Source organism: Oxyura jamaicensis, chromosome 1 (genome assembly GCF_011077185.1).
Source record: "Oxyura jamaicensis isolate SHBP4307 breed ruddy duck chromosome 1, BPBGC_Ojam_1.0, whole genome shotgun sequence".
Classification (NCBI taxonomy): Eukaryota; Metazoa; Chordata; class Aves; order Anseriformes; family Anatidae; genus Oxyura; species Oxyura jamaicensis.
The window spans coordinates 193,885,610-193,911,348 of NC_048893.1; the positions used below are offsets into that span (position 1 = coordinate 193,885,610).

Here is a 25,739-nt window from a genome sequence, read left to right on the forward strand (position 1 = left end):
AGTTTATTACTCAACATGCCACTTACACATTCAGAACACTGGAGTTGAAATAGAGCCAGACTATTACTATGGTAACACTTTGGTGCAACAAGATACTGACACAATTCTCCTACCAGCAGGACAACTATCAGCACTCTAAAAAGTTATGGTGTATACTGATTGGAAAACTTCCATCAGTGTATTGTTTGGGGATCATATTTTCTAAAAATTGGGCCACCTGAAAGCTGCTAGTGTTACAGTTGCTCATTAAAATACCCTTTGCCAAACCTGATGTGTTACAAGGCTGAGTTACAAGTTAACAAAGCTCACAAGCACAGAATGCGTATGTTCCAGTTACACTCTGAAAGGTGTATTGACAATTCCTAAGTGAAGTTCCATATTAACCTTTTTCAGACAGATTTATGTCCAGTCAGCCAGATTCATTCTGCTATGAAATAAGGTAGAGAACACAATTTTTCATTTACAAAAATAACAAAAGCCAAACACTTACCAGCATCAATAGCGCTGGCATCCAACGTCTCGCTAGTCAAAAAGCTTCCCGTGGAAATTGTTGAACATAAATCACAGGGTATCGCTTGCATGAAAGCCTCTGAACCCAAATCCGGGGACACTACTTTAGAAAGCACTTCCTAGGAGGAAGTAACATATCTGTTACCTTGTATTCAGACACTGTCATTGAAGCTGAGCTCAGTTCAAGTGTAGAAGCCTTCATTTTTGGCAGTCAGGCAACGAGGAACTCATCATTGCTCAGCACAGAACATTCACAGCCCATCCCCCAGACCCAAATGCGCCCCAGCAGCCCCCTCCCCCCAACACACACACACACACACACACACACACACACACACACACAAGCACCCCAAGCCTCTCAGAACTGTCTACAAATCATTGCACCTGGAAGATCATTTTATCTCCTGGTGGTCAGATTTGGCTATTTCTCATCACAGACCTACTTCAGTGGAATCGTAGATCTCAGAGGAACATAAATGCGGTACACGAAAAAGTCAGGAATTTTACAAGCACCTTTAAGTCTGTGCCTCTTGAATATAGCAAAGTGACTTAACAGTTTAATTCTAGTTTTACAGCTAAATATACAAAATATTCTAAAATATTTTCTTCCTTATTTTTGAAGACAGCCCTACAGTCACAGAATAGGGAATGAGGGTACTTATACTTCCATATTGGAAGGATGAGATGTTAACATTTTATTTTTCCCAAACTTTGAATTAAAACATACATTAATAAAAGACAGAAACCTAACAAACCCATTCCCTCCGTTGTTTTCACTTATATTAAATATTTTTATAAGGAAAAGTGCATAAACATACGGACACGCACGTACAAATATACATGCTGTTTGCATAAATGTTTCCATACATCTATAAACAAGCAGTAATTTTTAAATGCTGTTTTTATTCACTGACAAAATGGCAGGATCTTTGGATGAAGAAAAGCAGGGGTATCATTGACATTGATTTCAGAAAGGCCTTTGCCAGTCTCTCTAAATATTCTTGTATCTGAGTTTGGTTGCTACAATCTGGATGGACGGACAGCCAGACAGGCAGAAAACTGGTTGGCAACCAGGCTCAGCGGACAGGGGTTAGTGGGTGACACTCCCCCTACATGGGGGGAAGAAGGGGAGCATGTCTGGGGTCTAACCTGGGACCTGCCCTGTTTCACACCTTTGGCAAGGAGCCAGAGGAGACAGCATAGAATGGAATCACAGAATGGCTTGGCTTGGAAGGGACTGTAAAGATCATCTAACTCCACCCCCTGCCATGGGCAGGGACACCTCCCACCACACCAGGGTGCCCAAAGCCCCATCCAGCCTGGCCTTGAACACCTCCAGGGATGGGGCATCCACAGCTTCTCTGGGCAGCCTGTGCCAGGGCCTCACCGCCCTCTGCGTGAAGAATTTCCTCCTTATATCTAACCTAAATCTACCCTCTTTTAGTTTAAAACCACTCCCACTTGTCCTGCTATTATATACCCGAGTAAAAAGTCTTTCTCCATCTTATAAATTACTGATGACCTCCTGAGGTCCCTTCCAACCTCAACCATTCTGGGATTCTGGGGAAGCAGAGCTGGTGCAGCCTGAAGAGGTGGCTTGCAGGGGACAACTTGCAGCCCATAGGAAGGGTACTGAGACAAAACCAGGGTCTTCAGTGTTGCATGTCAGGAGGACAAAAGACAATGCATACGCTGAAAAAGCAGAGGTTCAATCTGGATATAAGGGACAACTTTTCCTACAGGACAGCCTAGCACCAGAACAGACTGGCTGGAGAAGCCATGCAAGTCTCCACCTTTGGAATTTGTGAATATCCTGTGAAATAAAGCTCTGAGCAACCTGCTCTGATTTCACAGCTGACCCTGCTGCAAGCAGGAGATTGAAACAGGGACCTTCCGAGGTCCCTTCTAATCTTAATTACCATACGATTGTCCTAGATCTTACCTGTTCCTGAGCATTCTGGCAATGTAAGATAAAATTCTCAAAAGCCTGATTCAAGGCAACAAGAACATGACAGTATTTGCCCTTCTGCACATCATCTTAGCATTCCAGCTAAACACATCACAAAGAGTAAGTTATGGTTACGCAGTCATTTTGAAACGACTAACCCCATGAATGCTTCTGAACGATGGTCCAGAACGTGGTGTTCCCTCTCCGATTTCAACAGCAGGAACTGGCGAATCTTGAGCCGCAAGAGAATCTTGGGACTGAGCTGAACAAAATATAACAGAAGCAAGAAGGAAGCAGTTGTTAGTGTTGGTTTGGTTTTTGTGTTTTTTTTTTTTTTTTTTTTGTTGTTGTTTTTTACCACCAGATGGCAGTAATACTCTGCTGCTGCTGCCCTCACTGTTAGGCTCTGATTTTTGCCCATTCTTACCTCTTTCTTCTCACATACATTATACTTTCTGTTCCACTGTACCATGATTTATGATTAGCATGGCTGATCTCTGTAGACCACGCATGAAGAGCTAGAAATTCATGCTCTGGCTTTGCAGAATGAAATACATCTTTGGTAGCATTCCTACGACCATTTCATTGGGGTGGAGGAATTTTTCTGCCCTCTACCATGACAATGATTACAAAGGAAAGCAGAGCATAGAAATCAGAAGCTATGAATTACCTAACTAACTTTTTTATTACTTTTTAAAAATTACCTAACTTTTGGTGCAGCCCAGGACACAGTTGGCTTTCTGGGCTGCAAGCACACATTGCTAGCTCATGTCAAGCTTCTCATCCACCAACACCCCCAGGTCCTTCTCCTCAGGGCTGCTCTCAATTCATCAGTTCCGCTCTCACTTTTTCAGGGAAAAGTGTTAAATATCCAACAGAAATTTAAGTCAAACTGGAGAAGTACACACATTTTCTTCAATTCTGCTAGGGCTGCTGATGACAGAGAGATTTCAAATCTCCAGCACCTGTAAGGCTCTATCCTTAAGTAGACATACCACTGACTTCTAACATTAATGTGTCCCTTGTATGAACCAAAACTTAATTTCTTAATAGAAGGTGGAGCACAAGTGTTCTGTTTTTCCTACTGAAGGTCTTTTCCAACCTTAATGATTCTCTGCTTCTATACAAAGTGGGAGAAGTTTCCCCTGCGAGGCAACATCAGAACACCTGTACGATGCTATCCTTAGGTATCTAAGTCAGTATGAAACACTTGGAAACTCCTTTTAGAAAGAAAGAAGAAAAATAATAATCCAAGGTTTCCTCTAGCCACTGTCACCCAGGACACTGCTAGGAGGAAGTACAAGGTATGGAAGGAAATAACATCTAAAATATACTTACTTGGATTAAAAGAGAAGTTGACTTATTCTTTATTCATTTACTATGTTATTATTTTAAATGCTAGATGACACATCTCAAAATAAAGGGGAAAACAGTTGTCAGAAGGACCTCCCTCCCCAGTTCTCCAGAAGTTTCTAGTAGGCTTGACCCTGATCATTCATGGCATTCAGTAACCGAACAGGGCCATTGCCAACAGAATTTGCAAATAACAAAGACTGGAAGAACAATAAGCACAATAGCACTGCAACTGTAAAAATTATCTTGTCTTTATGCAAATCTGGGTCTGTTAAACAATGCTGCTGCAGTACACGTAAAAACATAAGTGCATGACAAAGGTCTTCAGGTTCATGGGAAAGATGGCTTAAAATTTGAGCAGGACAAGGTGGCAGCGAGCTCCTTGGCTGTCAGTACCATCATCCAGTCCAGATACACAGCACAAGTCTGCTGTTCTTCTTGGGAGCATAACACAGGAGGCAGGTGACCGTGAGAATAACCAAGGCCTTGAAAAAAACGTCCTTTAATCTAAACCTCAAAGAACATTGTAACAAGAAGCAGGGGCAAGAAATGGCTGTAAGACAGATGGGAACTGGAAATAGACCGCTTGTTTTAGAGTCACTAACCGCTGAAACAAGCTGCCACGGAGAGCACTGAATTCTTTTTCCTGCTATCTTTACACCAAGATTCGATAGTTCTCTGAAATAAATGCTTTATTTTATAATGCCTATCGCAGTGACAGGCAGTAATTTAGTACACATATGAGAGCAGATTCAAGTATCTGATACTCCTTTATATAAATTCTATTAAAAGCCATTCGGCAAACATTTTATACTGCAATAACCTGCATTGTTCTGTGATATAAATATATGGGACAAACAGCAGCAATTCCATGCTCTAAACCAAATTAATTACTGGTTTCAGAGCTAAAAATACAACATGCTCATATCTCATGTCTTTATTACAGTGATATCCTTAAAAGCTGTACTTGGTGACTCACAAAGAGGCTTTTTTTTTTTTTTAATTCTTTTCTCCTCCCTCCAAAATAACAGTGCAAGGTTCTTGTTCCTCACAGTTTCCTGACATCTACATAGGACTGTCACATTTTAATCTCCTGGCCACCACAGTGTTTAAAATGTGTTTAAAAAATGAGGCTGTAATACCCAGAATGCAATTTATTCAACTGAAATCGCAGTAAAATAGTAACAGCAGTAATTTTACGGTGCTATTGAAAGGCATCAGACTGAACGATGAATTGTTTGTGAAGACAATGAAAACCAGGGACCAGTCCAAACCCAAGCATAGGGGGAAAAAAGTTGTACTCCACATCAGTTTGCTAAATTGCTGATGGATAAGATACCCTGCGGCAATAATGAATTACAGACAAGTATTTGGGATTATTAAAATTAAACTAAAGTCTTCGGTTACACAAAAAATAATCATGGCATAACATCTCTGTTTAGGGTGGCATTACATGAAAGTAATCACATCTGGAACACTGCTCAAGGAGACTCAAAGCACAAGACGAATAAATAGAAAGGTTTGTTGACAGCCAGGGAAGGAGAACTGTGAAAAAGCTGTATGCACCAAGTCTAGGCACTATTTCCAAGATGATTTCCCTAAGGAAATAAGGTTTATGCAATCAAACTGTTTCATCTACAGGATTACTCTGCAATTCCCTATTAACAATTTACGTTCTATTAGCCCATTTTAACCAACCTGGATTTAGAAGAAGAAATCTCAAATCTGTTGAGTTTCTAACTCATCTTGTGAGACATCAGCGGCATGGTAAGAGAGCGCAATCTGAATCAGTGCCACCAGTGAGGCAGATAATGCAACACCACTCTAACAGTTACCTGTCCCCTCTGGCTGCCAACCGGCTGAGCAGTTTGTGTAGCACTTGTAACCACTCAGTATGGTGGACAGGGATTTAGGGATTCATCTTTCCCTAACCAGGAACAACAGTCCTTGAGACCGCCTTTACAGCCAGATGTGTCTGCATCTAAATTGGAGAGGGTTCTTTTTTCCTTCTTGTTACAGTTGGAGGAAAGAAATACAGATAACTATTCCAGGAAAAGAATATGCCTGTCACCCAATGACAAACCCTATATCAAATTAAACACCTTTATTGATAAAGTATCTAAATAGGTTTACCAAATTCATCTTTTTCAGAACCTGTATGACTTTGACCTTTCAATCTCTAATGCTTTACTTTGAAGAAGCAAGTGAATAGTGATTAGTGGGATCTGTGCACATCTGGTAGTCCTATAATTACAAAGCAGTGCAACTTGCAAGTTGTAAAGCTATACATTAAAGCTAGAAACCACAAATCTCCCCTTAGAGGGTAAGGTCAAGATCACACACAGAAAGCACTCGCTTGCTCTTATTTTTGGAGAGACAATTATGTCTCTTGAAAATGGTGTGAATTTTTGGGTCCTCTGTGGTGCCAGGAGTTGGACCTGATGATCCTTGTGGGTCCCTTCCAATTCGGGATATTCTATGAAAACACGGGACAACTGCAAACACAATCTAGTTAGAATCAAGTAGAAAAATGAATTCATAGCTACCATCGTAAGCTGCAACTTCAAAATCACCCTAACTTTCCATCTTTAAAAATGCTAAGGAAAAACTAGATTTTCTTGCTGAAAATATTGTACTGGTTACTCCAAGTGCCAGTAAGTGCTTTACAGACCTCAAATTCCAAAGAAGATATTGTTGACAGTTTGGGTTGTTACTTGAACCGCTCGAGAGGACAATGCTCCTAAATACATAATCACATAAAGCTTTGCTTTTCTATATAAATATGGATGTTCACATGATGGTTCCTAATCCTAATCTTACATAGACCATTATGCTGTTCATATATAATGCTACGTAAAAAGAGACTACAGCATGGTAGTTTTTGTTAATTTGGAAACTGGTGATTGAGCAATACTTCTAAAACTTACTCAGAAAATCTTGTCTCCAAATATTGTTAAAAAACAAAATTCTTCAGTGATAATTTATATACACATACATTTCAAAAGGACTGTTCGGAGAATTAAAGGAAGCAATTGAAAGAATGTGAGCTAACGTACTTACATGTATTGATTTAAAGCAAGTTCAATTCCTATTAAACCTTGATTGTAAAGGATGTCTCAGCACAAACTAAATTAAAAGTTACCTTAAGATTTGGGGCAGCAATGAAAATTCTAGCAAAAGCAAGAGGTGCATAGCTGTATTGCTCATAACAACATACATATGGCAGCGAAGTCACTGAAAACAACCCGTTAGCAGCTCTAATAACGTATTTATTTTGGATGGATGCTGAAAATTAACAGACAATGAGGTGCTGTCATCTTGTAATAAACTTCACATTGCTCAACTAAGTGTTTCACAAACTTTAAGAGTTCACAGCAAGTCAAGCGTGCCATTTTTCAGCTGGAACTACAACAAACTGCATTTCAATCTGCAGAAATTTCAAGAGATGAAAGTGCAGTGCAACTCCAAGTCCTGGAGCCTTTGAGTTAGATATTCCAAGACTAAAGAGACAAGCTGAATTTCTTATAGGCGGGGAAAAACAGTAGGACTGAAACTCCTTGGCATCCACTTGTTAGTTGAAGTGCTTGAAAAACCTCATAGAAACTCACTTTACTTGTTTACCTAAGACCAGTGCCTCTGTCCTTTTATAAGCCAGCTAAGATACCCATAACGGGCTTAGTAGGTTTCAACAATCCTGTAATAAAATTATTTTGAACATCCACAGCTTGCTTTATTTGTGATAGCCAAAACAACTGCTATTTATTTATGGAATCACAGTAATTCGGTTATCCATGGACACAGACTGGTCTCAAAAATGTAGTTTCTAAAAAAAGCTCTTCAGAGATTAACAGAAAATAGCAGAATTAAGGTAATCCTTACATTATTGCATTATTTTTCTCTCTATCATTGCTACCAGCTGTTTCTTTCAAGGTTGTTTCTTTAAGCTAGTGGTTACACTCAGCCTTCTATAGTTTGTCTCAGCTAAACTTTTAAGCAATTTCTTACAGAAAGACCACTTTCTGTGGATGTCTACATCAGTATATTAACAATTCAGAGTTCTTTTTAAACATTAATTTCCTTTGTGTCTCTAAAGGAATCACTGGGCACTGACTCAGGCCCACCACTGGACAGCTCAGAACAAGTTCTTACCTGGTGAAGCTGCCCACCTGAGCAATCTGGGCAGAAGGCCCCTCTCGGGAGGGAAACCAAAGCAGCTTTCTCTAGCAGTTGGCTCCCTATGCATGCATGAGATTCTGATGGTAAAGGCAGAGCAAGATTTGAAGCACACTCATTGGATGAAACTCTTGCCTAGCAGTGCAGATCACTATAGCATGAACACAGATTACTAGAATGGTAGTGGCTCACAAGAAACAAAATCAAACCCCAAAATTCAGTCCTTCTAAGACACACACTTATTGAAATTCCATTCTTTACACTTGAAATTAAACAGTATTTAAATAACACTGAATGTTCCTTAACGAGTCAGGTTACATGCTGCAGATAAATAGCAGTAAGATTAGCAGTGCAGAATGGTACTCACACAGTTCCTCAAAGGAAGAGCATTTCCTCACCTGAATCATAGGAATTTTCAGCATTCATCAGCAACAGCTCTTGTAATAACCCAGACTGTTTCCTTTGCCTTGGACTTTCACTGGAAATTTGTTCCTCACAGCTTGTTGTGCTCCTAGGCGACCTGCCATCCTTCCGAAGAGCAGGACTGTAACATTTCACATATGCAGACTCCCCAGCAGTTGAAACAGGAGAAGATTCTCCACCAACAGAATCTGTTTTACCTGGATTTGAAGCATTGAAGCAGTTTAGGTATAGTTATGCAACACAAATTCTCCGGGTTAAGATCTCCTTTCTCCCCAACCCTTTCACCCCACCAACAGCCCCTTTTGGCCACCCAATCCAATTAAAAAACTCAAGTTCAATTTGTTATTCTCTAACACAACGAACAGATAAATAATAATGGAATAAATCACCTGGGGATCAGAAGGGGATTTACACAGTATGTAAGCATTCTCTACGCTAGTATTTTACTGGATAATATTTCAGAAGTATTCTTAGGTATGTATTTTGATATTTTTTTAATGAAAATGTGTAATACTAAGTCAAGGGCTTTTATAAACATATTCTTCAATCATACCCTTCACTGACAGGAATTTGTTATCTAATCAAGACACCAAATTGGCCCAACAAGAATTATTCGGCATAAACTGATGCTAGCATTAATTACCTTTCTTTAATTAAAAAATGTCCCATATCAGCTGTTTCATTATGTTGCTCAAGATCAATGCCAGTCTGACAGGTCTGTAATTACTTGGATTGTTCTGCTTCACTCTTTTAGAAACAACTAGCACAATATTAAAGCTTTGTAAAATATTCATTAGATTTTAGCTGCAAAGAAGCTTGGGTGAATTTAGGGGGGGGTGAGAACTAAATATTTGCATCCCGAAAACATCAGTTTGTTGTACCTGTTACTTAATGTTCCTTACAAAGAATTACTAAATACTACATACAAATGGTAACAGAAACCAGTAACTGCTTTGTGTGGTTGTTCTGAAATTGTTACAGAGTGTTCTGTAATTGAAAAAAATAAAGAGCTAATATAAAAATTCTGCAGAAACTAGACACTAGCTCCTTATTTTACAGATTTCACTTGTTCTGGCTATGCTCCACAGCTCAACTTTTAAACACCCTTCCATCAGCTCTGATGGTTCGTTTTTGCAGTTAACTGATATGTTCACATCTGATTAAACCCTCAGAGTAAACAAGGTTTGAATAGCTACATATGACTTTATTCTGCACTCAATCTCGTATCTTTGCTACAAAAGGAATTTTTAACATAGACCCTGCAAATTATATCATATGCTCAACAGAAAAATCATCAGGGAACTTCAGTCCCGTAATTACAGTGAATTTTCTTTTCTCACTGGATCTTTATTTTGGATATATTTTTCTAGTCAGATCCTGATAGGGTAAGTTTTTCTCATCAACAGCTCCCTAGGATGATGTATAAATTATACCTTAGGACAACTGTATCAGCTATTATTTTACAATCAATCTGCTCAAAGACTTCAGAGAAGATTCATTTCCTCCAATCTACATTTCTTAGAATCATCTGTCATGTATACGTGTGTGTATATATATATGTGTGTGTATATACAATATATTTTATCAAATATATGTTTTACCTGCAAAAGAAATGTTGCAACTCCGCGGTGTGTCTACCTCTGGAATAACACTAAGTTCATGCTGTTCCAAATCAAGCCCTAACTTGACTTTTGTCACGGGTGGTTTGGAAGATCTCCATTTCTGTTCTCTGTGTAGAACTTTCTCAGGCTGCTCTGCAAGATCAAGTTTTGTGGATTAAAATCCCCTAGCATGTTACAGCCTATCCATCAAATCAGTTTGGGCAAATGGAAAACTGCATCTCACCAGCAAAAAGAGAAAAAATATATTGTAATAAAAAATGCTGGAACAGCCTTACCAGTTTGCCGAGCTAGATCGATGCACTGCGAATTCATTTCGCTTCTGAGAAGTTTACTCATGCCACAGTTCTCTTGCTGGTAGTTTTCTGAGTCTTGGAAAACGTCACTCCTGTTAACCCAGTCAGGCATTTGTGCCTCTGTCATTTCTTCATTTGTGCTGATACGTCTTACCTTAAACAGAAAATAAAAGCAGCAGTACTTAAGATTATATTTATACTCATTTATTAAGCTAGCGTTTTCTTGTGTGTATATTTTACAATACTAAGCTTTCTACTTCGAGAAAGAAGTTCAAGTGCCCTGTATATCTTGCTGAAACATTTGGGCAACACATAGTATATTTAGCTCTACAAGCCTAGCATGATAAAACAGTTGGCTACGTTTTCAAGTAATTTGTTAGATTTTACTAGAATAATCAGCATTTTTAAGAGGAGTAATTTCTGAAAAGTCTGCTTGTATTTTTTCCACCCGAGTTCAGGAATTTCGGTTGTATGAAGACTGCAATAGCAACGCTCGAGGAAACAGTTATTTTTCTAAGATGGCTTCACGTTAAAAAAGGGCAAAAGGAGCTTTATTAGGAACTCCAAAATAAACTTAAAAGCGTAGAAAAAGCATTTTTCTCCAATTACCCAGAAACAAGCAAAATTACAAGTCAGGAGTGCAGCTATCAAAACATTTCCTTAGTATGTACACATGAAAAGAAACTTTTTGAAATAAGTTATGGAAAAGAACTACAGATCAAAAGACCTAATTAAAATTTTCGTTACAGGATCCTACCGTTCACCCTAAAGCTTTATCACTAGACAGCTCACCATGCAAAGCATTCATAAAGCTTACCTGCTTGTTCAGAAATTCTTTCAAGGCCTCTTGTTGTCTCTGCATCTGTTCCTTCAATTTATCCTGCTTCTGTAAAAGTAGTTGTTCTTGTATTTTCTGTCTAGAAAGAAGAGCTTCTCTTTGTGCATCTAGCTGCTCCTGCAATTCTTTCAAATACCGTTGCTGAGCCTGGATGCTTTCTGCTGAGGCCAACATCCTATCCCTTAAATTCACTATTCCAGAATAATTTAACAGAGATGCCTCTCCACCTTTTGATGTCAAGAATTCCTCAACGCCTTCTTCATGAGATAAAGTCTCAGGTTCAGTACGAGTGGTGAGCTCAAGGCTTGTTTTGGTGGTGCTTCCTACAGACCCCTGCTGACCTGCCCAAACATCAGCTGTGGCTGCCTGTACCTCATGAGATCCTGTGGCTGCCGTAAGGGGTGCTGTGAGTGGAGGCTCTTCTACAGCTTCTGTTTCTGTTTGATGGTCAGACATCATCTGAGATGATTCCTCAAAGTGCTCTGCTTCTGAAAGCTCAGAGGAATCTTCTGCAGGCAAGGCAAACCTAACCTGCTGTACACGTGCTTCTGGCTGCGTTCTGACTGCAGTAACACCTTGTGTGACTACGGCTGACGGTAACTGCAACGGAGACGGCTCTCTGACCTCATCAGTGGAGGTTTCCAACGGGCTCACCGGTTCCTGTGAAGGACAGCTCCATGGCAAGCTAAACTCTCCATACTGCAATTTTGATGTTTCTAGAGGCTGTGCATGTCTATCAGGATAAATATGATGCACTTGCTCCTCATGGTTTTGTGATGATGTGTTTTCAGGAATATTACATAGGCTGGAAAAAAATGGTGGTGACTGTGCATGGTCTTCTGCACGAACTTGTTCGGGTGACTGGTGCCGTGCACGTTGCACTCTTTGCCTCTGTACAACTGGTTCTAAGACAGGTGTTAAATTCATTGATTTTGTTTCCACAGAGCTTGAGGGTGTTAGAGAAGCAGCCGAGTATCTTTGCTTCAGTTTATTCTGATACTCCTGTAGACGTTTTCTGGCTTCTTCAATTGTCTGTTTGTGCAGCCTAAACACACAGAAAACATGAATCTTTCCAGACTGGTGCAAAGACTAACATCATTTTCAATAATCAAAGTAATTTAAATTATTTTGAAGCAGGCAAGTCAGAACTTTCATTTTGTAAAGTAATTTACCTATTTTGCTGTAGAAGACGCTGTTGATAATTACGAATCATCTGTAAATGGCTGTCTTCTTTAGGACTTCTAGTTTCTGACACAGCAGTACTTCCAGACTAATTGAAATTGAATAATTTTCAGTAGAAATATACAAATAACTCACAGAAAACTGTTAAGGCAACAATTTTAAACTGCATCTTTGTTCTCCCAAGTCTACAGAAAGCTCTCTGTACCACCACTCGAAGTCTGTGAGATTTCAGCCTCAGGCGCTGAAGCTAAAGCAGTTTTTGGAACACACAGCCTATAGCTACAGTCTCTCTTGGCAAGTCTAGCATATACCATCAAAGTCAGCGTGCTTAGCTCAAGGAGGTAAGTGTACCCAGTAGCAAAGTGAGGGAGCAATGATCTAACATTGGCTTTTACAAGGCAAACAGTTTCTTTGAAGAATAAATGTTGTGCAAATGGTTCAAGATTTACTAAAAGATTTTAAAAATATAAATAAAAACTGCTTTCCCTCAATATCCACAATAAATATTCCCTTAATTTACGTAGATGTTCAGGATTTAGACAAAGACAAAAAGGTGTAGATGCTCTTTTAATTTTCCTTTTTCCTAAGATTTTTTTTTTCCTTCAAAAAGAAGGATATCTGTACACACAATCAATCATTATATGACTCTAGTCAGATTTTACTAGCAGGCATTTTAGACATAGTTGCTGGCCCCAGAACTATGCAAAGATAATCAAATATTCAAAGTGTTTATCTGATATCATGGGAAATACAAGCTTCTAGATTAGACAAAAAAAGTTGTGGTCTTTGTCTTTAAGAGCTCCTGATTCATGGCCCGAGGCCTAAAAACAAGATCGTGATCGACAGAATTTAGAACTAGTTATTGGTGCTCTTGATTCTTATAAAATAAGAAAATAATTCACACACACACAACTTCCTACAATTCTTCACCTCATGTTCCACTTCTTTCTGTTGATCTGGAGAAGGAACACTGCAGCTTTGTACTGGCTGACTTTTCTCTTCCTCCTCCTCTTTGTTCTTAGCCTCCTCCGAACAGGTTTGCATTTGGATCTTCAGAAAATCAGCCTCCAAACGTGCTTTCTTTTCTTCAATTTGCTTCAGCAAGGCCAGCTGTTCCTGTTTCTGTTGCTCTATTTGCTCAATCTATTGAAAAAAAAAATCTACACAACTTGAGGAAAAAAACACCCACACCACCACACAAAAAACTTCGCTCCAACATGCAACTTGCACCAGAAATTTCATTGCTTACTTATGATAGGCTCTTCCAAATTGTAAGAGGCCTTAAAAAATAATTCCAAACTTTACAAGAACACTTTTAGTTGCCTGGCTAGATGTTTCTAACAGTCCCTGAATCTGTTTGCTATTGTGCTATTTTGATCTACCCATTAACAGAATGGATAAAAATCAAAATGTAATCATTTCAAGATAAATTATAATTTTCCAGAGACTGCAAAGGAAGTCCTTCTTTTAAACTGTATTCAGAAGCCTATTTTGCATTTTATAGAGCTTTTCATCAAGAGTTCAATACATTTCAATGTTAATTTGAGTCTAACGAAATTTTTATAATTGCTAATGTATAACCAGTTTAAGAGCACTCCATAAATCTCTGAAGTGTTTTGTTTATTTTTATTCTCTTTCCAAGTATCTTTCATCTACAAATCACTTCTATCCACACGGAGCAACAGCACATATCATTTTAGAACGGAAATGAAGAAAAATTTCAAAGCACTGACAACGATGAGGTGGACAACAATTTGTAGTGGCAGGGCCTGAACGGGGGATTTGAAGAAGAGCAACCTGAGGAAAAGCTAGACCTGAGAACGATTAATGCAGACGTGGAAATAAATACGCCTGGACAGGTGCAAAGTGGGAGAAAACAGATGTTAGAGCAGCAGATCCCCAGTGAAAGTATGGTTACTCTCACACGCTCACACCTCTAACAATACACTATGTTGACAAATGTTTCCCGAATTTCTGAACTTTAACTCCACAATTTAAGGAAGACCTGAATTACAGCTTTTTTTTTTTTTTTTTAATTGATAAACCACCAATAATAGCTGGCAGGTCTCTAAACATCTATGATACACTGAAAATATGATGAAAAATCCACTATGTATACGTTGTGTATAATGAACAAAGCTATTATTTTCTAATATAATGTAGCATTCATAGAGACACAAAAGACTTCTTCCATTTGATTTTCTTAAATTAACCGGGAAACGAAATAATCTGTAAGCTTTTTCTGTCACTCTAAACGATCCCAGAGACTTTCCAGTATTGTTACACAGGGTTTCAAAGTTGTGAGTTGTTAGCTACGTTTTACCTAAACCGAAAAGGGAATTCCAATCTACAACTGGAATTCTCATTAAAAGTTAATTTCAATGTTCACAGCATGTTAAAAGGGCCTATCACAGCTTTATAAGCTGTAACATCTATAAATCACTTTTTACATCACAGCTAGGACAAGAAAAGTACATATACACACACTTACCAACTTCTTTCTCTCGTTTTCCATTCGAATTTTAGCTGCTTGTTCTTGAGGATGGATCAGAACCGAGCTCTCAGCTGCAGCTGTATGTTCCAACATTTCCACAGAGTCTAAAATATATATTTTATTTAACTTTAAATGCAGTCAGAAAGAGTTTTGGATCATGTTTACATCTTGCTTTACAGCTTCCCAGCCTCTCTAAACAAATATGCACAAGCAGGTCTTGACAAGATTACCATCTTCATCCCACTCTGCCCGTCTCCATGAGCTGGAAAGATCGGGTTTTGTATTATTTAAGCCATTAATGGCCCTTTATCACGTGCCTTTCTTGAATATAAAGTAATGGCCCAGCTCCAACAGGATGGAAGATCATTTCTAACCAGATAACTTGGTAGCCTAATAGCAAGATCATCCTGAGGGAAAAAAAGCAGTAACTTCTTAGAAAAAAAGAGGATCTAAAATTGCCAAAGTGATCTAGCATTTGGCTACTGCACAAAAAGCAAATCTTCCTGCACTATCAGCTTCAAATAGCAGCACATCTTCAGCAGAGGCAGGTTTTCACTCTTGCTATGTTCTCCAGTCCCCAGGAATGATGCTGGTGTATCCATGCGACTGAACTAAAGCACTTAAGCTTATTTTAAACAAAACCACAGCAAGCACCTTATAAAAGTAGGAAAAGAAAAAAAATCACTTTAATAGACTTCAACAATCGCACTTAACATACAAGAGACAAGTTCACCAACTTCAGCACTCACCTGATGAAAAGAGCACAGGCCCAGCATGGGAAGGAACCCGAACTGCTTGGGTTACCGAACAAAACGGAACACTCAACTGCTCTAAATTCCAGTTTTACACTGGGGCCTTTTGGAATGGTGCCTTGAGACCAGGGAAAATACACCACTACAGGCATATCGCTTCATGCTTGTCTTAAGCATTTCTAGCTGTGAATCTCTGAAGCATTCAGCTCTTGCGATTTAACAGGTACGGAACTTCAACAAACAATTTTGCACTGAGAATTCACCCCCTGGGTGCCTTTTAGAACACGGCAGCACCAAGTGTGGGAAAAAAATTGGGCAAGATTTACAAGATCAAGGTATTTAGACATCTGTCTTCCAAAAGACCTTTTCTGGCAAGGTGAATAAATGAGCTCTTTCTGAGATCTTTCTGTTCCTACACAACATATTTTGATATAAGTATGTATTACATACCTTTGGCTTCACATACTGAATTTTTGTGTTGCTCATAGTCAAGTTCTAAATCACAGAGCTGTCTCTCCTCGCTAGGAATTGTGCCTGATTCAATAGTCTCAACTTCACTTGGAACCTCTTTCTCATTTTTTGATGTCCATTCTTCTTTTTGGCTTCTAATCTTGTTCAGCAACTTCTTTAAAGCAAGTTTTGATTGAGATTGGTGAGTTTTTGCCTCTTCGTGTTCTGTAAGGAACATACACCTTTAAGAGTTTGGGGTAATGACTATCCTCATGTCATAGAAAACAAAAAATCTTGTGTTTTTTTTTTTTTGTTTGTTTTGTTTTGTTTTTTTTAAATTGCACACACAATTGGACGAATAGCTCAGCTATACTGTCAAGTTGTCAAGGCTTAACGAGTTTTTTCTCTTGCTTGGAAGAGAGCAGCAGCAATTTGTCTCAGGATGCTATGAAAGGAGGGCTCAGCCAGTTGCAGTATTTCAGAGTAAGATTAATCCCAAATTCCGCTGTTGCAGAAACCAGCAGCACTATTCCCTAGCTTGTATGCTTCCACCCCCCCTCTCCTGAGCATTAACACTAGCACCATAACGCATCACAGACCCAAATATGGATAATGTCAACACAGGGACGTGGAAAAAACGCCTGGGCACACAGCGATGTTCACTAACACACCTGGTTCACATTATGTTATCCTGTTGATGCCACAAGCACACACACACTACATGCAATTTTTGTGGCCTACTCACAAGATGAAGCAACTCGATCACAAACCTGAGCATAAAGGACATACAGTCAGTAGACTTTCACACAAAGTCAAACCTTAACACGGCTATTCCCTGGACTAACAGTTCAAAGCCCACAGAACATATTAAAGTTCATATACCAGTGCCATCCCATCAATTGGGATAATTACATAGGAACTATCATGGCTAATAAAAGTGTAGTTCTTACATCAATTAAAATTATGCTCAGTAGATTAACAAACCAAAGAATATTGGAAAAAGAAGTCACACTTCTATTTTAAAATTATATTTCATAGAATCATGGAGTCACAGAATGGTTTGGGTTGGAAGGACCTTAAAGCCCACCCAGCTCTACCCCCTGCAGGGACACCTCCCACCACACCAGGGTGTTCAAAGCCCCATCCAGCCTGGCCTTGAACACTTCAAGAAATGGGGCATTTGTTAGAATATTATCATCCATGGTAAACATCATAAATCACTTAATTCTGAAATATTTCATAGTTGTTAAAGCATTTTAGTACTTACACTTTTTAATTATTACTAAGTTAATATATCAGATTAATTAAACTACAATCTCTTTTCTTCTATTATAAAACCAAAAAGACTAAGTTGAAATTTAAAAGCCTTACTTTCTGATTCAGCAGGGACCTCCCCTTCTGTCATCTGTTCCGATTCTTGTCGATTGTCACAAGCAGATTCTTGCTCCAAAGAGAGATCGAGATCATTATCTTGAGATCTATCAGAAGGGGCTGGCAAAGGTTGTGGCTCAAACTGCAAAATCAGGTCTCCTTTCATTTCTAATTAAAGGAACACAACCACAAAAAATGACCAATCAGAATAAAAAAAAGAACACTGCAGGACACTGAGAAATTCCAACATCAGTTTGTTTCACAACGTATTTAATCCAACTACTCTTTCCCCCCAAAGAGAAGACTTCTAAAGTTAAAACCATTTAGGTCATTAGGTCTTTTTAATTCAGAACTTCTACAGTGTTTTCCAGTAAGACATGCTGCATATTTCAAAATAAAAGGTTTTAAAATAACAGGCTCAACTCCATGCAAAAATCACAGAATCACAGAATTGTAGGGGTTGGAAGGGACCTCAAAAGATCATCAGGTCCAACCCCCCTGCCAAAGCAGGATCCTCAGAGCAGGCTGCCCAGGTAGGCATCCAGACAGGCCTTGGATATCTCCAGAGAAGGAGACTCCACAACCTCCCTGGGCAGCCTGTTCCAGTGCTCCGTCACCCTCACCGTCAAGAAGTTCTTTCTCATGTCGGTGCGGAACTTCCTGTGCTCTATCTTGTGGCCATTGCCCCTTGTCCTGTCCCCACAAACCACTGAGAAGAGGTTGGCCAAATCCCTCTGTCTCCCACACCTCAGGTATTTATACACATTGATGAGATCCCCTCTCAGTCTTTTCTCCAGGCTGAACAGACCCAGGTCTCTCAGCCTGTCCTCATAGGGAAGATGCTCCAGGCCCCGTATCATCTTTGTGGTCCTCTGTTGGACTCTTTCCAGGAGTAGCACATGGAACCATCACAGGAGAATCCCAACAAATTCATCAGAAAAAAAGGAGCACCCTGATCTGGCTGTTCACAGATGTGTCACATGAGGGACACCAGTCCCATGGTCCAGGTGCAAAATCCTGGAAGATGAATCCATAGGAGAGGATTCAGGATCTCCTTACTGATTGAGGGGTTTCTGCCTCCAAGGGGTATGGGACACATGGGAAGAGCACCCTAGGGTTGTACTAGACTTATTACGGACAGTTAGGGAAAAAAAAAAAAAAAGCAGGGAAAGGGAAGGATTAGCAAATCTTAGGAGAAAACTGAGGAATAAGCACGTAATAGGGGCCAGCAAGTACACCGGTCTGATCGTGCACAACCTGGCTCCTGGCAGCCTGTTCTGTATTCTTGCTGAATTCCATTTTATCTGTTTTCCCAAGTGAGGAACTCTCTACTTTGTATGCATGCACATGTACAGGTGCGTAAGAGCCAGCAAGTGGAGCATAAACAAGAATGTGTGCATAGTACATGGGTATACGTATTGGTGTGCAGTGACTAGCAAACAGCAAGCCAGACTAGCCAGTGAGAACAGCAAGAGGCTTGGGAGCAGGGTATCACAGCAGCCCCAAGACTGGGCTGGATACTGAGGACAGAGGGTTTACAGCTTGGCCACTAGAGGAATCAGGAGATCCAAGATTAATTAACAGGGGAGACTGCAGGAGGCTTAGGCTCAACTAAGAAACCTGCGAGCACACGTACATATTATTTCTTTAACAGACAACTGAGGGTATCTAGTATGAGGCTGACTAAGTATTTAGAGTCAGTTATTGCAGGCATTCATAGTGGGTGCATGTATTTGCACATACAGGGGGGTCTGTGTATCACTAAGGAGCAGAGCAGAAAAACTCAGCTGTTTGCATGCCCAGGAGCCAGCAAGTGGGGAGGCTGAGGATCCAGGGCCCGCTGCTGGGTACAATGAGTATCTAAAGCCACCTTTGTGAGGGAGACATTGCACAGACTGAGGATAACAGGGCATGCGGGGACATGCAAGGTAACTGGAGGGCTACAGGGTCCTCCATCCGTTCTGGACAGGCCGGGTGCTTAAGACCCATTTCTGGGGAATGGGGGGGAATAGAAGGTGTACGTACATGTATCTATGAGCGAGGGTGTCCAAGCATGACCAGCTAGAGTAGGGCTGGAAACCTCAGGGATATATGTCTGGGGAGAGCTGGGGTGCAGGGACCAGCTACTGGGCTGAGTGAGTGTCTGAGACCAACTGCTAGAGAGATCCGTTCTGCATACACAGACATTTTCCCGTGAAGCAGCCTTCAGCCTGTTCAGCCAGAGCAGGGAACAGAATGAGACAATTCGTGCTGTTTGTGTTTAATGCAGAGTGCTGTGTTGTATGTACTGCTTGCTTACAGTACGTAATCCTGGTTTGCAAGTGTGCATCCACCAGGAATAAAAACGCACAGCCCTTCTACTTGCTGCACGCAGAACAGGCAGCTGCAGCAGCCTCCCACAAATTACTCACTTCTGTCCTCACTGTACATATCTTCAAAGGCAAACTCCAGTTCTCTCTGCCAGTCATCTTTTATCTCCATGCGTTTGTAAGCAGGTACAAAAAGCTGAGGTGGCATCTGCGCTACCATCTGCCTCCTGCGCATCCGATCCACGTTCTGCATTTGTTCAAGTTCTTTCAGTAGCCTTTCCCTGTCCTTGAAGGAAAGGGGGGAGAAACATTGTACATTAATATTCAGAGAGGTGTGTGTCAGGACTGATAAAACACTTCCATTTGGTTACCATGAAGTTTGTTTAATCCTAAACATTTAATTAATTTTGTTCTAGAGAGCAGGTGCTCTGAGAAGAGCATATTTGACCTTTAAACACAGTCAAACACTACCTAAAAGATCTCATGTTAAATGAAGAACTGAGTTGTACACTGTAGGCCAACTTTCCTAAACAGAATTAAGTTTTCTGTTCTCTGAAGGAGGTGAGTACTTCCTCCAATAAGTACTTTTTGTTAGTACATCTTCAAAATAACAGTTGCTGAAGTAAGCTAATACTCTTGACAGTACAGTGAGACATTAAAGCTATTTAAAAAAGCCTTACTTCTAGGTCGTTTTTTTTGTTGTTGTTAACAATGAACATCAGTAACATAATTTTCACAATTCCTCAGTTAGGTAAGGTACTCACTTAGGGCCAATCATATCTCAGTTAAAAGAACAGGGGAAGCTGGGTTATTTGAGATATTTGTGTTATTGCCGGTTACTGTCACAAACTTTGAAGTACAAAATCCCTTCTCAACAGTTGCTATTACTTCTTAAGGAAAATAAGAAATATTTCCTGATTTCCACACTAACAGAAACTTAATTTAAGGTAATAATGTTGATTTTTTTTCCAAAAACTATAAAAAGTGTGGCCTTTTCATAAGAAATATTAGTAATTTCTGAGAATCTCATAGATACTTTGAGATGTGCCATGATAAAGTCACGATGAAACTCAATTTTTTTCAGCACAAGCTTCAGGTACAATACAATAACAAAGTGGTATGCCCACAATCAATATAAAACAGTATTGAATACTTTCCTCTCCTGCATACACATTTAATAAAACAAGTTTTACACCAACAACAGATTGAGCATAACTGCAAAGACACCCAACTTGAATCCAAGTATGGATTTGAAGACAGACTATCAGCATTTGTACTAGCTCATGTCAGTACAAACGCGGTAATCTCTGCACTTCAGATAATGACTGAATTCTTTCCTATTAGATATAAATACACATGGTGCATTCTTACACATTTCGCCTCCTGCTATTTCATCTGATTTCTGTCTTAGAGTCTTTCAGACAGAAAAAAATCATGCATGATTGACAAGATACAGTAATATCAGAAATTTGAAACACAGACACTAGGAACAGAGGTGTTAAAAAAAAGGCTGTGGAAAAAGAAGTTCTTGCAACTTTGTAGAACTTCAGATAACTAACAAAAAAAAAGATGGAGGCAGCTCAAAAATGGCACTCTGGAAGAAGGCTAGATATCTAAGTGTATATTTTCACTGCATATACACTTAGGTAAGTGTACGCAGTATATTATTTGAAGAAGACCCTCTAAACTATTCCATTAACAGATTATGTCTGGTGCTCCAAAGAGTGTTCCCCAGAAGTCCTTGGAGTTAAGGAAGAGTAAGTTCAGGCTTATTGGCATCTCTTGCTGCCTTTTGGTAGTAAAAGGTCCTTACACCTTTTGTAAAAAATAGGGTACAAAGGTGAGGAAATAATCTGGGAGAAGCACCAACCCACAACTGAATGCTTTGAACACTAATTTAAAATGTTTATGTAAAATAATCTGAACGCAAGGGAGGGAGAAGGACTGATAATGAGTCTATAGATTTCAATTTTCTCAAAAGCACATTAGTCAGCTTTAGGGTGACTGACATTCTTACAGGTGCTTTGCAAAATGGTATCCACCGTTCTAGTCATCATTTAAAATCATTATATGCTTTTTCCTTGATCTCACACAGCTATTAAGTAAACAAGTTAATAAAAACAACGGCTGTAGGAACAATTGATGAAATTAAAACTTTGAAACTGAAGATCTTCCAGGCAGAAAAGTTCTATCGTTACTTTTATCATTAATTAGCTAAATACTTCAAGCAGTTAACTCACAAAGTATTACTTCAGTTCATTCATTTATAATATAATGAAAAAAGACAAGCAAAACAAAGTCCTGAAGTACAGAACTCACAACTTTGTCAAGTATAAATTTTTTTCTGTGGTATCATGCATTTAAAAAAACAAGAATTCCATTTCTACTTCTCATTAAACTGACAGTGGATTACCCTGACCTCTGCCAATGAGAACAAGAGAAAAGACTTATTTCAAACAAAGGCACTGTAATACTAGTCCCTGTAAGAGCTATGGCACTGAGTGAGAAAAAAGATTAGCTGCAGTGTCTATCTATGCTGCTTCCAAACATACTTTTGATTTATCTTTGTCAAAAATGTTTCTTGGCTGTCTGGAAGTTTATAAGACAAAATTAAGATGAGCTTGATGGTTTTTTGAAAGCATTCTGAAAACTCTATTTAGTCCACCTCCTGAAACCACAACCCCTCAGGAAACCTACAGCTTACTTAACACCCCTCACTTTGACATGAAAAACAGGCACAATGTTTACTTTGCCTACCTGAGCCAAATGGACCTTCTTCAAGGCATGGCTTCCTCTGAGATGGGCCTTTGCAACCTGCTCTCTTTTCTCCCTCTCTGCCTCTCGGTGCAGCTCCTCCAAGCGCTTCACTTCCTCTTCAGCAGCTAACCGAGCATCTGGCTGGCAGTCAATTAATAGTTTAGTCCACCAAGTTCTTGTGGTAGTTTAAAGTATATGTAACAATAAATAATTCTGTAGCAAAACCACTTCAGAAAGGCATACAATACCATAAGAACACTCTCAGAAGTTTTATAGTACTCAGCTGCAAACAAAACCAAACTGTGTTTATACAGTTGGGAAAAAAAATGCATATTTACACACTTGCTAAGTGTTCGGTGTCAAAGCATTCTAGTTCCTAACTCCACTAGGGACAGTCATTTGTATGATTTATTCATTATAGCAGAGTTGTTATTTTCCCTACAATACAAGCTAAAATGAATAATGTAATCAATATTACTGATTCACTACTTCTGTGGTCACGATTTTGTTTTAAACAAGAGGGCCAGGGTTTTTTTCATTTTCATTTGGGAAACAAGAAAAAAAATCTGCAATGTTTAACTAAAAACAATCTTACTAACACTTTAATAAATACTCAAGTAAAAAAGTTGCACATAAGCTAGGTGGAAGATTGACATTTAGGAATTTTCTGATATGAAGCTCAAACCACAGCATCTGCTCTTGTTGTTTAGACCTAGCCCTTTAAAGGTCAAGAAAACCTTAAACTTCATGAATGAAAACAAAGCCACTAGAGAGAACATTCACAAAGAGAAGCTTATCGACTGTAGAGAGTCTAGTCTAAAAGAGGCTGATCCCATACAAGAACTTAGACTGTGATCTTAACTCACAGACAAACCAAACAACAGGTCATCATCTCTAAAAGCTTACTCCATCTCTCTCTTGTCCAGATCATCCCCTTCTTCTGATCCGACTTGAGCCTTTGTCTGATTGTACTGTGAACCTGAGTAAACCTTTTCACCTGGCATAGCTCTGTTCATCATTCTTTTTCTCAAATCACAGAATCATAGAATATCCCAAGCTGGAAGGGACCCATAATGATCATCAAGTCCAACTCCTGGCACCACACAGGTCTACCGAAAAGTTTAGACCATGTGACTAAGTGCACAGTCCAATCTCTTCTTAAATTCAGACAGGCTTGGTGCAGTGACTGCTTCACTGGGGAACCTGTTCCAGTGTGCGACCACCCTCTCGGTGAAGAACCTCCTCCTGACATCAAGCATAAACTTCCCCTGCCTCAGCTTAACCCGGCTCCCACGGGTCCTATCACTGGTGTTTATGGAGAATAGGTCACCCGCCTCTCCACTCCCCCTCGCGAGGAAGTTGTAGACCGCAATGAGGTCCCCCCTCAGCCTCCTCTTCTCCAGGCTGAACAGGCCCAGTGACCTCAGCCGCTCGCTCCCTATACGTCTCTCAGACCTTTGCCATTCTGGCAAGCTGAAACTGTTGAATGCGTGAACAGATGAATGTGAATATGAGGTGAAGACTGGGTGTACACAACTAAAAGAGGAAGAAAACCGGGCGACTGCAACTATTCATTTAGCATAAGCCACAAAACAGAGGACTGGGGTGCCCTAACATGCCAGTCTTGTGAACTCACCTCCATTCAGAGGCCTACTCACATTAGAAAGAGTGTGAGGAGTGATCCTGGCAACAACTGAACACAAAACAGTCCTCAGAAGTTCCCATCAGCTAGGATTCTGATTACCAATTCATATAAAAGCTGCTTTACACAAGTTTCTATTTTTAAACAAGTTCTAGGAAGCTGACCTGCTGATATCTGATAGCCAGACACAACGTGCAATATAGATACACAGATGCATATATCACAGACACTTAATCACCTGTTCTCCATCCATTTCTCTATCCACATAAGGTTCTGAAATATGGTAACGTGTACTGGAGAAGTTGCCAGCACCGTAGGCCTTCACTGCAGGAATCTTTTTCACTTCCAAATTCTAGAAAGAAAAGTACAAATAAGTACAGCCTTATCACAGAACAGTTGTCTCTGACAAAGCAACTAAATGGAAGAGAAACGCGTTCCGTACTTTAATTAGTAACAGAAGAAAGCTAAATATTAAAAACAAACACAAAATTCTCCTGAAAGCATTATGTCATTTCAATATTGGCATACGATTAATAATTAATCACATCAGCCCAAGGAATATCTAGAGGGCTGAATGACTGAGAGCACCTCGCTGCCTACAGCAAACGTCTCTGCATAAATTGACATTCATCACAGAGCTCTGCCTTCCTGTTTCAGTAGCATTACCTTAACACAAAAGCACTTGAGTTTTAATGCACAAATACAAAACCCACTTACAACAGCTGACACATGCATCTCAAAGCAGGGCAAGCACAGATCCATAATATAATTACACGTAACAGCAAAATAACATTTCTCAAGTACAGACTTCGCTTATAGAACTCAGAATCTATTATTTCCAGTTTATTAGATGATCAGAGAAAAGAGCATTTTCCATAACCTCACTGAAAAGCCTTTACACATACAGTACATAGTTTTGTTTTTTTTTTTTGAGGAGGGGGAGCTTTGGGTACACTATTAAAGAAAATGTAACACTACTGTATTATTACAGCAGAAGACTGAGGTGGCAGATAAATATTGGGATAGATAACTATGGAGTTTAACACCACTACAGCTAGTAAGTGAAAATGAAAACATTATGAGGTTTAAAGCACACATTAGCCATAAAAAAGGAGATCTCACATGATTTTAAGGAAAAAATCCACACAAACAAGAGATTAGAAAAGGACGGTTTAGCTTACAAAGCTTAGTAGAAGTGTGTTAATAAATACTTCATTAATTTTCTTTATTTTTACTGAACCGCTCTCCTTATAGCATGCAAATAGCACTTTCAGATATCCCACTGTGAGGAGTCAAACCAATAAATAAAGCATTGTATTGATATGGTAACCTGAAATTATGATCATCGTGGATACATACCTCAAGAGGATGTGGCAGAGGAGGTGGTAGGCTTGCAACTTTTGCTGCTCTTTCTCTTTCCACGTCCAGAGCATGCTTGCGTGCATTTATTCGTCTAGCAAATAAATGGGGAGAGAAGAGGAAAAGTAATTCAAGCAACAATGACAGCATTGTGTAAAATAAAAGGCAAACCTAAAAATATAATCATTGACTCCATTTAATTCCTGGGAGACAGGAAAAGGCAAGCACACCAAAGAGTCAACAGAACTTATGCTGAAAGGCAG

At 39.5% G+C, this 25,739-nt stretch overlaps 1 protein-coding gene and 1 non-coding gene across 3 annotated transcripts in view; both read right to left on the reverse strand.

Annotated features, from left to right (window-relative positions):
* The window catches only part of CEP295 (centrosomal protein 295), a 37,312-nt gene that overhangs the window by 7,383 nt on the left and 4,190 nt on the right, over window positions 1-25,739 (reverse strand). For both annotated transcript variants that reach the window (XM_035328717.1, XM_035328725.1), the window contains exons 5-19: window positions 25,477-25,570; window positions 24,356-24,469; window positions 22,476-22,616; window positions 19,821-20,004; window positions 17,410-17,577; window positions 16,039-16,263; window positions 14,834-14,940; window positions 13,273-13,485; window positions 12,333-12,430; window positions 11,140-12,205; window positions 10,305-10,476; window positions 10,009-10,161; window positions 8,383-8,604; window positions 2,617-2,720; window positions 491-629 (exon numbers count right to left, since the gene is read on the reverse strand). In XM_035328717.1, coding sequence (XP_035184608.1) covers window positions 491-629; window positions 2,617-2,720; window positions 8,383-8,604; window positions 10,009-10,161; window positions 10,305-10,476; window positions 11,140-12,205; window positions 12,333-12,430; window positions 13,273-13,485; window positions 14,834-14,940; window positions 16,039-16,263; window positions 17,410-17,577; window positions 19,821-20,004; window positions 22,476-22,616; window positions 24,356-24,469; window positions 25,477-25,570 — 3,200 coding nt within the window. The remainder of the gene's footprint in view (window positions 1-490; window positions 630-2,616; window positions 2,721-8,382; window positions 8,605-10,008; window positions 10,162-10,304; window positions 10,477-11,139; window positions 12,206-12,332; window positions 12,431-13,272; window positions 13,486-14,833; window positions 14,941-16,038; window positions 16,264-17,409; window positions 17,578-19,820; window positions 20,005-22,475; window positions 22,617-24,355; window positions 24,470-25,476; window positions 25,571-25,739) is intronic.
* Window positions 867-950, reverse strand: LOC118161010. Its single transcript, XR_004747822.1, has one exon. It is a non-coding gene; the product is annotated as a small nucleolar RNA U2-19 (small nucleolar RNA).